The sequence below is a fragment of the Rhyacophila brunnea genome, unplaced genomic scaffold (genome assembly GCF_057557595.1).
Source record: "Rhyacophila brunnea isolate RB1 unplaced genomic scaffold, BYU_Rbru_1.0 scaffold_8, whole genome shotgun sequence".
NCBI lineage: Eukaryota > Metazoa > Arthropoda > Insecta > Trichoptera > Rhyacophilidae > Rhyacophila > Rhyacophila brunnea.
In genome coordinates, this window is record NW_028233350.1 from 6,577,924 (window position 1) to 6,595,092 (window position 17,169).

At 35.2% G+C, this 17,169-nt stretch overlaps 1 protein-coding gene across 2 annotated transcripts in view; it reads left to right on the forward strand.

Moving 5' to 3' along the window:
- nej (CREB binding protein nejire) overlaps positions 1-9,106 on the forward strand; it is a 39,441-nt gene extending 30,335 nt beyond the window's left edge. For both annotated transcript variants that reach the window (XM_085958584.1, XM_085958585.1), the window contains exons 15-17: positions 330-653; positions 4,259-4,510; positions 7,832-9,106. In XM_085958584.1, coding sequence (XP_085814710.1) covers positions 330-653; positions 4,259-4,510; positions 7,832-8,239 — 984 coding nt within the window. In that variant the 3' untranslated portion in view covers positions 8,240-9,106. The remainder of the gene's footprint in view (positions 1-329; positions 654-4,258; positions 4,511-7,831) is intronic.
- Positions 9,107-17,169: the final 8,063 nt, after the last annotated feature.

Here is a 17,169-nt window from a genome sequence, read left to right on the forward strand (position 1 = left end):
ACGTTGTATTTTTATTTTGTTTACTAGGAGGAATAGTTGTTGGCCATTTGCCCAACCTACTGGGACCTTATACTGGATCTTATATATATACGTTAAAAAAAACAACATGCATTTTTTTTCAAACAGTTGCGGGTTCCAACCTGCAACCGAATTAATTGTTCAAAATGCAGACGTTGTGTTATTTGTCCAATATTATTTGATTATAACACTACATAGATTGTATCATAATATAATACATCTCTTGCTTGCAATTAATTAATATTGTCCCTTTGGTGTTGAATATTGCAATTGTTTGTGTCTGATTGTGATTGTGTGTCATTCCACAACAGATGATGGGCATTGTGGGGCAGCAGCAAGGTCAGAGCCTGGGCCAAGCGGGCCAGGTGAACCAGGCGGGCAACATGGGAGGAATGGGGGGCATGGTGGGAGTCGGAGTGGGGGGAGCTGGCAGAGGAGTGGGGCCCATGGGCGGAGTGAACGCGGGCGTAGGCGGCGTGCCGGGCGGAGGAGGGGGGCCGGGCATACACCACAAGGCTCTCCAGCAGCTCATGGTCACCCTGCGCTCGCCCACCTCGCCCGACCAGCAGGCCCAGATCCTGCAGATCCTCAAGGCCAATCCCCCCCTCATGGCCGCCTTCATCAAACAGAGACAGGTCAGTCATCTTGCTACGATATGTTACTTATTTTCAAGTAATAAATAAATATAAATAAAAATAAAATAAGTCATAAACTACCTGTTCAATAAAGAGCTGGTTGATGAATTTTCTAATCATTGTGAATCTGCTTCATCTGCCGTTTGTGAATCGACCGGAGAATTTTGGCCGATTTTTCTTTGTACAAATAACATGTAACCCAATCGAGTATTTGTCTAAAACATATATTATAACGAGTGCTTAAAGTCAGACAACGTTATCTACAAAAAAGTGTTTTTTTTTTTTTGAGATAACGTTATTAAACATTTACGGCTACATGATAGTCAAACAACGTTATGTCAATTTTTTCTAATTTCTTATTAAAACGTCAGTAAAGTTTAACGCTAACTACATAAGTTACCCTTGTTTTCATATTTTTTTAAAACTATCCCTATAAATTTTAACATCATCATAAGCAAGATAAATGTACAATACACAATAAATTATAAAATATTAACATTAGGTTTTAAATAAACATTTCCCTTGTTAAGTAACAAGAATCTAAAATAACGATTTTTGGCTCTTCTGTAAAGTTGCACTTTTGTAGATAGTGTTGTTTGACACTAAGCCCTCGATAATATGTAGCATAAATTCCATGTTCACTCCACGAAGTTGCAGAAAACTATGTAAATCAGTGGATTTGAATCCCGCATATTACGACAACTTTACATCTTATTCTTACCTTGGTTAGAATCAAAAATAGAAATCTGTTTTTTAGCTGGACAATTTTTAGTGGGGGTTGTTTTATCTTCTATTCAATGGTGTTACTACAGTGTAACATGTACATATATGTACTACCTAGTAACCCAGGATAACTTGGGAAAATATGAATTTAAAAAAAAGCAAATCTCTTGAATAAATGTGTACATGTAAACTTGCCTTTATGGCGGCTGGCCATGTATAAATGTCGGATAATGATAGTGACCTTGGATTACATACCATTTTGTGCCATCTATAGGTTCCTGACAATGTCTATAGATCCACTAGGATAAGTTGTCCGCTGAGTGAGGGCGCCACATGCTAACAGTTGCCATATAATTCAATACTTTTTATACTGTGATGACTTTAGTTCTAGCTAAATTCGAACACCTGATGAATTTTTATTTTTATTTTATTTATGAAGGAAACAAACAGTTACATATTGATTACAAAAATTAAAAAATAATGAAAAGTTATTGCAACCAGCAAAGTTTCCATGTATAAATTATAATATATATAGCCTAACAAGATAGAAAGTAATAGGCCAAAACGAACCGTTTATGACAGTCTCATCTTACGCCGGAACCGTTTATTGCCGTAATAAAACTTGTCGAGTGTTCATGCTGTTGCCTGCGAATCTGTATATTCGGGTGCCGCCGTGTTCCATAATGCTCCATTCAAATAACAGTGTTTGTATATGCACGTCTATTTAAAACAAGTATTCCTTATATAAAAACAGAAAGATATTTTTCTCTATGGTCACTTTTTGATGTTTATGGGCGCTTAACTGTCAAAAAACGATAAATTTTCGCATGTTGCTGCTAGATATCCCTAGTAGTCCTTATATGTTGAACTCGCAATTACATACTTTCATATTTCTTTTATTTTTCGATTTAATATTACATTATGGCCGGATAATCCGAATGCCGAATAAATGTTATTGAATAAATATAATCATTACAATATTTATTTATAGGAAATCTCTTAACGTGGAGGTAAACAAATAAAAGTAAATGGTTATCGTGATAGTATACCATATAATTATTATGCATAAATCGATTCCAGCATAATCATGTGACTTGAGTTGTTAAAAATATAATATTGTATTTATGAGATTTTCATGAATCTGCGTCTGATGTGTATTTACTAACGAGACTCTTGAATTCGAAAGCGTCACCGCTTTTACGAAATTTGCGGCATTGTAGATTAGCTTCATCTACGAAAGCAAAGTTTAGTATAAATAAAGCAGTCATGATTGAATAAAATGAAGCACCAATTATAGGATCAATAGGAAAATAGATAATACCATTAGACAATAATTAAAATAATTCACTGAATCAACCTAAAGCAAATGTTTCGCACGTCATCTGGTGTAAAATTGCATTCGAAAATAATGGGTGAATAAGAATAACATAAATATAAAGAAATTACATAGGAAAATGAGGAAAATAATGAATAATTAATTATACATAAAGCATTTTTTTTTTAATGAGTATCTATTTAAAAAAAAAAAAAAATCTATTTATACAAAATTTTGGAGATAGCGCATTTAAATGAAACGTTGACTTTCCAAAGATGGTACCATAAAAGTTGCAGTAGTCGAAAGAGAATTAGCTATGTCTTGTCTGTCATTATATAAATCATAACAGTAAGCTTTAAAATTGAAGTGCTTACGAAATCGGCTTTGTACCGTTTCGAGACGGTTTATGTATGTAACGTACTGTGGATTCCACACAACAGAAGCAAACTCAACTATGGATCGAACATATGAGAAATAAAGTACCTTCAGAACACCAGGTGATCTGAATGGTTTAGAGATCTGAAGAATAAAACCTAGTAATTTTAATGCTTTATTGATAGTTTCGTCCGATATGTGCGTTAAAATTCAATCCATTATGACACTCAGGTCACGTATTTTTGGGCTGCGTTTCAAGGGTTCGACTCCTAGTTTGTATTCTGTGTTTATGGGGTTCATACTTCTGGAGAATGTTATTGACGAGCATTTTTTGACATTTAGATAGGGGTGATTCAATTGACAATATCTATACAGTTTATCTAAGTCAGATTGTAACTCTATACAATCATCGACTGAAGAGATATTTTTATATATTTTTTTGTCATCTGCATAGATGGAAAATTGTGAGTTAATAAAACAAGTGCTCATATCATTAATATTTAAGATGAATAATAGGGGACCAAAGTGGGACCCCTGCGATACTGATGGATTGTGTATAAAACTGGATACGAATCCTTTAATTGCAACGGCTTGCGACCGATTTGAGATGTATAAAGATATCCAATGAAATAAATCACCGTGAATCACCAGGGCCCAGAGTTTTTCAAGTAAAATGCAGTGATTGATTTTATCGAAAGCTTTAGAAAAGTCCGTGTATATAGTGTCCACTTGTGTTTTATTGAGCATAGAATTAAGAATGAAATCAGTGAACTCAAGGTTTGTTTCTACGGAGCGTCTACTGAAAAAACCATGTTGATTTGGTGTGATGAAGTTACGTAGAGCTGCGAAAATATGGTCAGAGATGATCTTTTCTAAGAGTTTTCCAAAAATAGGAAGTTTGGATATCGGCCTGTAATTAGTAATAACGCTTTTATCACCACCATCCGCTTTTAACGGAAATGTTAAATAAAATTGATAACGGGGAGGCCAATTCTTCTCCACAAGAAGCAATCAAATTTATTATGGTATATCTATAACGCTAATAATGAAAGCAAAATTGAATATTTTAAATGTTTTCTTTTTTAAAATACCTAATTATTGCCAACTAGCGTTTTGTAAGCGTATTTTGGTCGCATTCAATGTTTACTTTTGAAAGGAGAAATAGTATATCATATTATTATGTTATCTGCAGAACGCCCAGCACAACCAACAGCAGCAGGGCGTGGCGGGAGGTGCCGTGGGTGGAGGCGGCTGCCACATGATGGGGGGCAAAGGGAACCCCCCGCCCACGCTGCCCGCCCAACCCCCGCAACAACAACAGCAGCAGCAGCAACAACAACAACAACAACAACAGCAGCAGCAGCAGCAGCAGCAACAACAGCAGCAACAGCAACAACAGAGGATGCAACAGATGCAGATGATTGGCCAACAACAACAGCAGCAGGTGAAGATTATTCAATATTGTTGCAAATAAGAATCCCCTTAAAAGTTTAATTGTTGAGATGAGGATTAAAACAATTCAAGTGCAAGTGCATAAGTAACCAAATTGAGAAAAATTACTCAAAGTTCAATATGCAATTTCAGATTTTCACCAAAACATTAAAATTAGATAGAAACACATGGGTTCACGGAATGTAATCCAATAGAATAAATTGATTATAATTTTTCATACATAACAAAAAGTTGAATCCATTTTCATGCATACTTCGATATTATGTGCTAATGTGAAAACTCTTCCTAACACAACCTTTTATTTATCACTTGTACCTCTTTAATCCACAGTCCCCTCAATTGAACTGAAAAATAATATAATTTTGATTATTTTGTAATTGTCAACAACAGTTGTCTGACCCACGGAACGCAAAAATAATGGGAAGCAAGTTACCACCTGAGTGAGGTTGTAACAAGGTTTAAATATTGAGTGTGGAAAAATATGGGATATTAAAGATTATTTTATTTTCAATGGTTATGTTTGTATCATGTAAACTAACGCCCACGGTGGCCGCGCGGCATAAGCGTTGGACTATAAAGCCGTGGGTCCCAGGTTCGAATCCTGGGTCTGGCAAATACACATAATATCATAGACTATAGATACATCTAGACACCACCCGTTGCATTGCTAAATGAAGCTACTTGCCGTGCGTTTGGTTTGTGGGCGAGCGAACGCATTCGCCTACAAATGTTCGAGACCATAGACCATTTCGCTAGTGCTCGCCCAAAGTGCTCGCACTGGACGCTCAGAATTAAAATATAATTTTCTATTTTTTTACATTATATAGTATTTTTAAGCGGCCAAAATGAAACCATTAGGTAAAGATATCCATAATTTAAGTTATCTTAAAGAAACACTAGGTCACTGATATTAAAATAAATAATAATATACAAATAAATTGTCACGAACATGCATCAACTTACCTATGAAACGTAATACCATCTTCTTGCTTATCAGTACGGCTACCATATTTTAATACAACACGCAGAACCACCTTTCCTACTTAATTAACTAAAAATATATACCACTGACTTTGTGTTTAACACAAAAAATAGCATATTTAGCAACACGAACTCGCAGATTATCGATGCTACGTGAAGCGATTCACCACGATTTGCTAGCGATACTTTTGGAAACTGACTCTAAAATATGTAGATTTTTTATCTTACTCTAGCGCGTGTCGCAGAGATTATAAGGGTGCCCAATACTTTCTCACTCGCACTCATGCATCGTTTTTGTTCAGGCCTTGCATAATATTGTTTTTCAATTTGTGTGTGTCAGGGTATGGACCTGATAGGTTGAGCAAGTGGCTGACATCCATTTCTCGTAAAAAACAAAATCTGTCAATACAAACCTCCAATCTGTGGAGGGCCCATATGATCCTATCAGGATCGGACATGGTCGAAAAAAAAAAAAAAAAAAAAAAAACTAAATGCGCATTCAATATTGGTAATATTTTACGACACTTGGTGGTGTGCTTTGTGTTTCTTGGGTTTTATGGCCTGACTGTCATTAAATAATAAATTGAACCCAGCTTCAAAATATTAGTCCATGGCGACTGAATATCTGAATATATGAAGAAAAAACCAATTACGTTCTAAAGATTTAAGAAACTGCCCGTATTATAAAGTAATTTATTTTCATATAAAATCCATACAATATCTCAATATTATTGACAAATGCAGTACTTTTCGCATTTCTAGCAATAAGTGTAATTTTGTGAACTTATTCTTAAGTTTCACAAGTTACGATTTCTTGTTCCGATTCGTCAAAATACAAATGATAATTTTTAATAAAACGGTTCCCTGTATTATCCTGTATCTAGAATAGCTTCAAAAGTTAGTAAATATTTTCATTCTCAAGGCTGATTAAAAAAAAATGTCTATAACCTTGGTAGTATAGATTTTTGATTGCATTCCATTTAAAACTCGGTTGGAAACATGAATACTTAATTTGTTTCTATGCAGTGAACTGTTGTAATAAACATTGGACTAAAGATTCAATCAACAGATGTCATAAACTGAAAATTAAAAAAAAATTTAATAGGATATTTTAAGAAATCTACTATTTTATGTTGGTAAGAATTTCTGCTATTATATTAAATCCATAGAGAACTTCTTTCTAAACACATTTCATACCAGACTTTTTCAATAGATGAAAATTTCTCATGTTTGAGTGCCAATGGGTTAACTGACTCTTCCTTCTGGTAAACATTCCATGATTTAAAAATGAATTTTCAATGTTGTCAAGTTATGATAACGGCATACGGTCACAATTGTATAATAATATACCCAGTTTATTGTTGCTTCAAGCTGCGTATCCACTATGTTTGCGAACACGGTCACATCGCAGGTGCTTCGCAATGTTTATCTGAATGTTAAGCATGTCGTCTGAATTAGTGGCAAGTGCTGCTTTCATCATTCATTAGTTAGTAGAAGATTATAAAAGGCTTCCTCGTTTTTGGTGAGCCGATTTCTACTATAAACAAGGATAAAAATGTTTTACTATTGGACCTAGAATCTCGAGAATTAAGTGAACATTACAAAAAATTTATGCAATTGTCTTCGTCAAATTTATAACATCTGCTTAGTTAAGTAGCACCATCAATCCAAAGAAAAGATACTGAATTCCGAAAGGCTATATCGGCGTAAGATAGGCTGGCTTTAACCTTCAGTTTTTTAGCCACCGGTGATAGTTTTACCAGCCAATTTTGAAGCAAGCAATCGGCAAATTTGTTCCTGAAGTTTGTAAGGCTATTATCTGTGCATCGATATGCAGGTGTGTATTGGCATCGTGAGGATTCCACAACACCGGATTATTTCGGTATAGTTTGATGTGAGCTGAACATTATTTATCTTCTGACCACTCCATTACAAATTGTAACAGTCTGTTACACGAACATGACGTACACACTACGTATCCTGGTTCACAGGCGTCTATGAACGCACTCCGCTCACCTTTGTGCTTGTGAAAAAACTGACAGCGTTCGAAACCATTCTGTGGTTCGCGAACTGTACATGCTCGGAGCACGGGAACGTATCCATTACGAACAATCGCGGAGTGCTACTGTTCCACATAGTAGAAATGCGGCTTAATAATTTGGTTATTAATTATGAATAAATACGATTCACAGATAATTTTATTGATTTGTTCTGTACATGTATTTTGTAATTTCTATTAATGCTACAAATCTTCCGAATTATTTGTTTCGAAAGAATGGAGGGTTTACTTCAAACTTTATCTGTATATTAATTTGTTTTGTGTGTTGCGCAGGCGGGTAACATGGGCCAGCAGCTGAATAACATGGGCGGCATGAACCCGCACCAGCACCAGCAGCAGCAGCAGTGGACGTTCAAGCAGCAGCAGCAGCAGCAGATGATGAACAGCATGCGCGGCCAGCACCCGCCCCCGCCTCCCCAGGGATTCGCCGCCCCTCCCTACTCAGCGAGGGGCGGAGCGGGCGCCGGGGCCGGAGGCGGAGGAGGCGCGCGATACCTGCCCCCCGGCATGCAGCTCTGCCAGCGTTCACCCCCTCCCGCACCCTCGCCACGGCCTCCGACCCCCTCGGAGATGATGCTGTTGCACCAGTCGCCCGCGCCCCCTCCCCTGCAGCCCCCCGACGATCACCTGCCCCCTATGACGCCGCAGGACCAGCTCAGCAAGTTCGTCGAGCAGTTGTAGTGACAGCGACCGAGACGGGTTCGGTTGTGACCTTAGACGCTTTCATCTCCTAACTTTCCCGACCCGCGATCGCGCTGGTCGGGTGTAAATAACGCAGTTGCACCCTACTCTGCCTTTTGTGGATATTATAAATATTTTAATTTTAAGTATGATATATAATTATTGTATATACGTAGTGAAATTGACGACTAGTGAATGTGAATGTGAAGGGGGCGCAGTCTTAAGTCGGCGAGGTTGTTTTTTATTTTTATTTATGGAGGGTGCGTTGTACATTGGCCGCTTGCGCCCCCGACGTGTATTTATATGTATAGTTTTACATAGTGAAATGCGATTGTAAATATTTTTAACGGCCGAGGGCCTCGACCGGGGGTCGGTCGACTATTTATATAGATAAATATATATAGGACGCGAGGGGTGACGCGCGACGTGAGAACATTCCGAGGGGCGTTCCCGCGTTTCCCGTCGTGCGCGAGTGCGCCTAGCGTATTTATTCTCGAGTCTATTAAATTATCCGACGGAGCGCGGACCGGCCGCTCCGCGTAGACTAAGTTGTTCCTAGCGTAGTTATACTGTAACACTAATGCTGTTCTGTTCTGTTCATTGTAATTAAATCATTTTATAATTAAATAATGTGAACAAAATAGCCTTTCATTTAGCAAACACCTCACCCTCGGTTACATTTTTAAAGATTGTTTTTTTCTATTATTGTTTTTATGTTTAATGTATTCTCTAAAAATGTAAATTTCGCATTATTATTTATCTGACAGTTCAAAATATGATATGATATGATGAGTGTATTTTTTAACCACCAATTATTTTGTTATATGAATTATTATTTTATTAATAAAAGAAACCAACTCAAATTTTACATATTTGTTTGATTTATTTGAAAAAAAACACCCAATTTCAATAATTAGACTAGTCAGAAAGTTCTAAAAGTTTTTCAAGGTAAATAGTAAAACGTCGTGCATTTAAATTACTTGAGTCTGGTATTTTCATTTCTTTCATTTTTGGGCACAACTTGACAAAAGTAATGCAAGCACAACTGAGCACGCAAACAGCTATAAATATATTAAATCTGCTTTGTTATCCCGCTAGGTGGCGGCACTACTGGTTGCGTTTTAACAAAGCGGCAAATATGTATATACAGTTTTAAATATTTCAAAGTAAGTTAAGTTGCTTGTTCAACTATGTCGGCGATAAATTAAATATATAATCCAATCAACCGACAATAATTCAATTGGGTGACTAAGTTCAAAAAGTCCACTCTTGTCTATTTTGAGTTGACAACACTGCCGTTGCCGTGTACAGCATTTCATGCTCTATGAATAGAGTCTTTGTTTTTTTTTTTAAATTCCCCTGTCCATTTTACATACACATTTTATCATTAAAAATGCCCAAGTTACTTTCTCTCGAACTTTACTCTCGAACATCCAACAAACTCAAATATTTAGGAGCTGATTTAAATATTTCCGAACCACACCATATGTTTAAAAATCATAATCTGGAAATGCAAGTAACATAATATGGAAAGTTTCGTGATATTTTCAATGAATTTTCTCTTGGCTTTCCACGAAAAGATATTTGCAATGTATGTGAGAAATGTAATGTTGATATTCGGTCTGCTCAAAATAAAAATGATCCAGTTGTTAAAAAAAATAACAGTAGCCAAAGAAGTTCACAGCACAGGTATTTTTTGAAAAATTAACCAAAAATGAAAAGAATACTGATAGATTGTCGATATGTTTTAATTATCATCCTGTGACCAATGTCCAAGATGAATACTATCGTCGTCAGCAGTGGCTATATAAATTTGGGATTCACGATTTAGCTAAAATACTGCAGCTTTAGGGCCGTATGTATGAGATTCCCAAATTCTTTATAAGCTATTTAACCGATTTTCCATCATATAGCGTATAGCACTGTTTGTGACGTAAGCAATCTGACGTCACATGCCATTCAAAATGGCTGCTTCATCTGTCACTTTCAAATGCCAAATGTCAAAGCGCAATATTTTTCATGGAGAGATAAGATGGATTTACGTAAGATTATGATAAAATATCTCCGCTAAACGACCGCAAAAATGGGTACCTACTGCTGTATCTGGCATTAAAATATGCAATTGGAAGCATTCTGCATTCTTCAAAATATTATGGTGCCTACCTACCTAGTTAATTATTGTAAGATAACTGTAATAAACAAGGCACAACTCTCAAATACACTGGATACATCATTAGTGTCATAGGGTGATTGGTATAAATGATAATATTATACAGAGATCATTACATATTATTATCTAAATCCATTTGCATTTCTGTCATTTATTCTTATTCTGTTTTGACATCTCATAATTGAAGTGAAGTTAGTCATAATAATATGTATGTATTCAGTATTGCCACCAGTGGCGGCCGGTGGTCTTGAGAATAGCATTTTCTGGTAGTGCGCAATGGTTTACCTTCTATATAGAGAAGATCTTCTTCTTTCACCCTGTCACGACCCAGCATTGGGGCATAGGGCAAGCACAAGTTCGCGCCACTTCCCTTGGTCCATCGCCAACTCTTGCGCCTCCCGCCATGTCAGACCTGTAGCACGTAGGTCGCTTTTGTGGCACCGCTGCAGGGTGAGGGAGGGCTGGCCATGGCGACGGAACCCTTGAGGCTGTGCCATAAGGGTACGACGTGTCACACTTTTTGGCGGCATCCGGAGTACGTGTCCTAGCCACGTAAGGTCGTAAAGCGTCTTTTCATGATTACCTCAATCACCGAAGGCTACCGTGTTCTCTTACCGACTTCTCAGAAGGTAAATTAAAGATGTCTTTGTTTATTTATACTATTTCTCAAAAAAGATTTGAACAGCTAGAATGATTTAATATCAATAAAGAAATATAAATGTCACAGTTTATGACTTTACGCTCTGAGGGAACAATGCATTAGCGCGTTAGCCAAATAAATAACTTCTGATGTGTTTTTTTATTATTTTGAATGAATTTGAGTGGTTCAGAAATAAATGCGGCAGGTTTGTATTTTCGTAAAATGTTGGAGATTCCCGAGAGACCAAAACCGAATGACAATCAACCTTTTTGGAGAGCAGGTCAACTCTAGGCAAGAATAAAATAAAACCTACAAATTCTGTCACTGAAAAATGACAAAAATACGCTCTGGCATATCGTCGCCTTAGGATTTGTTTCCCGAATAGACCAAATGTCAATTTTACAGGAGACGAAAAACAAATTTCATTGTCGTATATTTAAATATCAGTAGATGTATCAATCATTCTTTCTACACTGTATGATTGCAACATTATCTAAGAATAGATTCCAAGAATAATATACTGGTATAAATCATTAAATGCACAGAAAATACGTTTTATTTACAAGTACTCACTGTGGATATTCGGGAAATTTTTAGCGCTCTCTCAGAATAATGGATATTCGGGACAAAACAAGGACGTTCGGGATTTAAGACCGTAGCTTATTGCTGCACGGCCCACGGATTACTGAGTGGTCAAAAAGTACGCGCCTCAAATGTTATATTTATTTACACGATAATTGTTAATAATTACTTCTACTATTTAAATACTTAATGATCGTCATCACCGAAGTTCGTATATAATAATAACATGCGGCAATCGCTTTTTCGGTTTTTTTCGGATTAAGTACCTAATAAAATAGTTTTTAAGTAATTAACTATTTTTTTATTGAACGAATAATCCACAAGATTTAAGAATGTACCATTCTAATAATTGAACATACATAATTTTTAAAATCACTTCTGAGAAAATATATTATAACCAATAGAAAAAATATTTTTGAAAAAAGTAAGACACCCGGCAGGAATCGTCCCTGCATCTCCTGGGTTTACGACCCAGTCCACGAAGTATCCACTATGCTACGAGGTGACATACTTATGACGACAAACTTTAACTATTGGCCTTTTAATACCTGCTCATCAGTATTCTTCAAAATTAAGCGACTATCGGAGATCGGTTTTTGTTTATTAAATAAAAGTAGGTATCTACTACTTCAATTACTAACCGACGTCACGGATTTCTCCAATATTTTATGATGGTACTTACTCGTACTTGCTAACAATTTTATATTAATAGTTTTTCCAAAAAAAAAATCTATGTATATATATCTGTATATTATTATATCTATATATTTCTATAATTAACAATTAAACTTATTACAAACCACCAAATAAATATTATATATTTACTTTTGGAATGACAACACAAAATAATAGCATCTATTAATTAATTACCATTGGCTGCTAATATTAGGTAGGTACCAATATCCTAAGAATATAATATTCACCAAATAAATAGTTACTAACATACATATTAAATTAAATTAACTATCAGCGCATTAAAAAATAAATAATAGCATCGCCTTTATTTTCATAGAAATACCTAGATTAAAAGTAAAATAAAGACAAACAATGTTTGATTAATAATTTGAAATAATAATTATTTTTTACGTTATAGTAGTTGCCGGGTCATACTGTAGAATTCATATAACCGTTGGGATTTTGTGTCATTTATCAAAACAAAATGCAGTTATTTAGGTTAAAATACTCACTTCCATAACTTTACTATAAGTTCAGGGCGAACTGGTGATGTATCAGCTATAAATGATCTCTTCAAATTTGATGAATTCACTATTAAAACAATAGTAACTTTAAAAACAATATCAATAAGACGAAATTTGAAAGAGCACCCCGGACGGCCGAAAAATATGACAGTGGGCGTGATTGTTTTAGAGCTAGACAGCGTGAATGTGGGAGCGAGATGCATGGTGTCAGCGCGGTTTGATTGGCTAAAAGTCATATTCGGGAAATAAAAACCAGCCAGAGATTTATTTCGACCGAAATTAACTTGGATATTCGGGTACGAATAGTTGGACATTCGGGAGTACACCACGGAGTAATTGTAATTTAACATGGCGTATTCGGGTTTTTTTTTTTAAATATCTCTGTTCCTAGATAAAAATATATTGTTTTTATAAATGATTTCGGTAGAGTTCGATAAAAGAAATTGAACTGCATTAAAATGTTGATTTCGACAAAAATGGATATTCGGGAAACAAATCCTATAGCGACGATATGTACCTGGCTTGTAGGTAGGTACCTTGGGTCTCCTATTTCTGAGAATTCCTGCTCACAGAAATAAACAACCAGACCTTTTTCAGGCACATGCTTTGAAAGGGACTGTGCATTTGTTGGGATTATTATTACTGCATTTCTTTGCTTGATAGGTACATATTTTGAAATATCTGAACTACAAAATGAACACAGACATATTTTTACAAAATTATCTCAAATCAGTTTAGAGCAGGGAACTCAGAAATAATGGGAACTGAAATACACAACGGGTAAGGCGATAGCAGGTAACCGACTCGAGTAAGGAAGAATCTGGGTTAAACTTACACACGTGTTAAGAATATGTTTTACGTCGAATACTAAAAACTGCTCTCGGTTTATGCATTTACGCACATTTAATATTGGTGTATTATACACACTATTGCACGTGCATAATGCGTGCTTAATTTTCGTAGGACACTCACACATTCAAAAGCCTGCTTCACCATGCGGCGTATTGAATATTGCCTATCGGTATTCTATTTATTATCTGTTCTGTGGTTTAGAGTTAAGGCCATACCTCAGTTGAGACACGGTCTAAAAACATCGTCGCTAGGCGATGCGCGGATTGCGGGTCACGGGTGCAAATTTATTGTTTTATCAGTAACAATAATAATATATTCATTGACATGTTTTCTTTTTAAAGTAAATGGGTAACGTTTTAAGTCATCTTTACACGATTTAAGAATTATTACGGTCGTCGCCATCACGAAGCAAAATGACGTGTTTCCAGCTCTACATTCTCTCTCCGAATGGGAGCGAGTGCAAAATTTCGTCGTGCCTATGGTTGAAAATTATTTGCCGTTTCACTGATGAATCACCTTAAGGGGACACTGAATTGCCTTTGAGAATTGAAAATATGATTTTTTTATATGCGGTCCGGAATTGTTGCTCTACTGGTAATATTCAAAGGTCGCCAACAATGCTTTGGTCTAAAGTAAATAATGATCTCTTAATTAAATTTAAATCATAACCACTGTCGACGTGAAGAAAGTATGGGGTGACCAAAAAATGATATCTTCTAATATACGTAAATGTTACTAAATTCAATTTGTTAATCAGGTGTTTGGTGGGAAGTATTGCAACCAATATGATGGATAGCCACGATATAAACTTAATAATATATTAATAACGTTTTAACCTGAAATTATCCGAGAACTAAACATACGAAGGATGTTGAAATACATATCTACCTACATTTTTATTTCATGTGCTATCCAAAAAACATTTTTAATGAATAGTATTTATTTTGAATGTATAAGACCTATTACATAATTATTTAAAAAATAGGTACATATTGTTTAATTCTAATGCATATTTTAAAAAAAAGTGTAATATAGTGATGTCTGTTTATTATAAAAAGAAAGTGACTTTTATTCTATCTAATTAATTATATTTTCATTTCTTTTAAAATGGAATTCTACCAAGTAAATGCTAACTCAATTAATGACTTTTTATTATTTACCAGATTAGTTTAAATTTAGTCTGACACTTTTACAAACAAGTAACGCAACTTTACTTTTACAACAATAGGTAGGTACAATAATTATTGTATTTTGTTGGTAAGTAAAGCCAATGCAAGAAATAATTTATATAAAAAATGATTATTAACATGGAGCCACCCACAGATTATTTTTTTATTCAAAGCTAGCGGGTCGCTGAGAACATAACAAAGGTACCGGACAAAAGCTTATGTAATCACGCCAGGGCTGTCGAAGACGTATTAAGTACTTATTCTAATGATAAGTTGTTTTTAATTGTGTGCAATTTGGCGGAAAAATATAATATATACAGTTGCTTACCATTCGGTTATCCAATGAGCTGGGTTTTGTTTAATCTTCTGCAGACATCCTACAGTTTTATTTTTTATCTTGCCCATCTCGCGTAAGGCTATCTGATATTATAAAAGTCACACAGTACAACAGTGTTTAAATCTAATATGTAATTGCACAGGTTTAATTAAAAACTATACCGAAATTAACATTTTAATGATTTACAGATTTTCTTATGTTATATCAACTTAATAGCAATTTTAATGATACAAGATACATATTACGATATACTCAAAATACATATCATCAGATAATATGCGAAATATTTTGATAAGCAAAAAAATAAGAACAATACAAAAATAACATAACATAATCAGCTAGTCTTTTCATACTTATTTTAGATGAATGTTGTATGCCGTTTGACGCTTGAAAATATGTAATTATTCCATCTGTACAGTAAGCTATTTTTAACTTTAAATTTGTAACTCTTTAAAACGTACCATTAGATTGATATTATTTTGACAGCCCTGTATTCCTTCGGCCGGCATCAGGTTACGTAGCGTACATTTTATGTTTGAAGTTAATAATACTCATAATAATAATGACTAGCTGAGCCAGCTGGCGGTCGCCAGTCTGTCTCGCTAGGTCTTGCAGATGGCTTGGCGGTGTTGGATTTTAATATAATTGTGAAGTATGCATAGTGGCGCCATAGTTTTCCCTTCGGGCAGCCATAGAATAATATTTAAAAAATCAAAATTTGAATTAAAACTTAACCTTAAACAATACAGTTTCCCGGTGCGGGATATTCATATCGAGACAAATAATGAAGCAATACATATTATATCTGAGAGGAATAGAACAATTTTGATAAGAATATGAATTTATAAGACCTAAAGATGTGGAATCAGCTTAAAGAGGCCTTCATCCAGCAGTGGATTGATACAGGTTGATGACGATAATGACGATATAAATGGGTAGGTATATAAAATCAAAAATTTAAAAAAATATAGCAGTTTATATGACCAAGAAGAGTAGAATTATGTTGGTATAACCTTCATCCAGCAGTGGATTGATCTTGGTTGATGATGACAATGACGATATTATGAATGGATAAATATAATATCAGCAATTTTGATAAATATAGCAATTCATATGACCGACAGAAATTCAAACAACTTAGAGAGGCCTTCATCCACCGGTGGATTGATTCAGGGTCATGATGATAATGGAAATATAAATATATATATAATATAATATCACCGATTTTGATAAATACAGCAATTCAAATGACAGAAAGGAGTAGAATCAGGCATGGGAGGCCTTTATCCAGCGGTGGATGGGTTCAGGTCAATGATGATAAGGACGATAGAAATAGGTATAATATAGAAGTAGAATCAGGTTGCGGAACCCTTCATCCAGCAGTGGATTGATCCTGGTTGATGATGATGACGATATGAATATATGGATAATTGTAATATCACCGATTTTGATAAATATAGAAATTCATATGACAGAAAGGAGTAAAATCAGGCTAGGGAGGTCTTTATTAAGCAGTAGATTGGTTCAGGTCGACGATGATGATGACGATATGAATATGTAGTGAAATATAATATCACCGATTTTGATAAATACAGAAATTCATATGACAGAAAGGAGTAGAATCAGGCTAGGGAGGTCTTTATTAAGCAGTGGATTGGTTCAGGTCGATGATGATGATGACGATATGAATATGTAGATAAATATAATATCACCGATTTTGATAAATACAGAAATTCATATGACAGAAAGGAGGAAAATCAGGCTAAGGAGGTCTTTATTAAGGCAGTGGATTGGTTCAGGTCGATGATGATGATGATGATGATGACGATATGAATATCTAGATACATATAATATCACCGATTTTGATAAATACATAAATTCATATGACAAAAGGAGTAGAATCAGGCTAGGGAGGTCTTTATTAATCAGTGGATGGATTCTGGTTGATGATGATGACGATATGAATATGTAGATAAATATA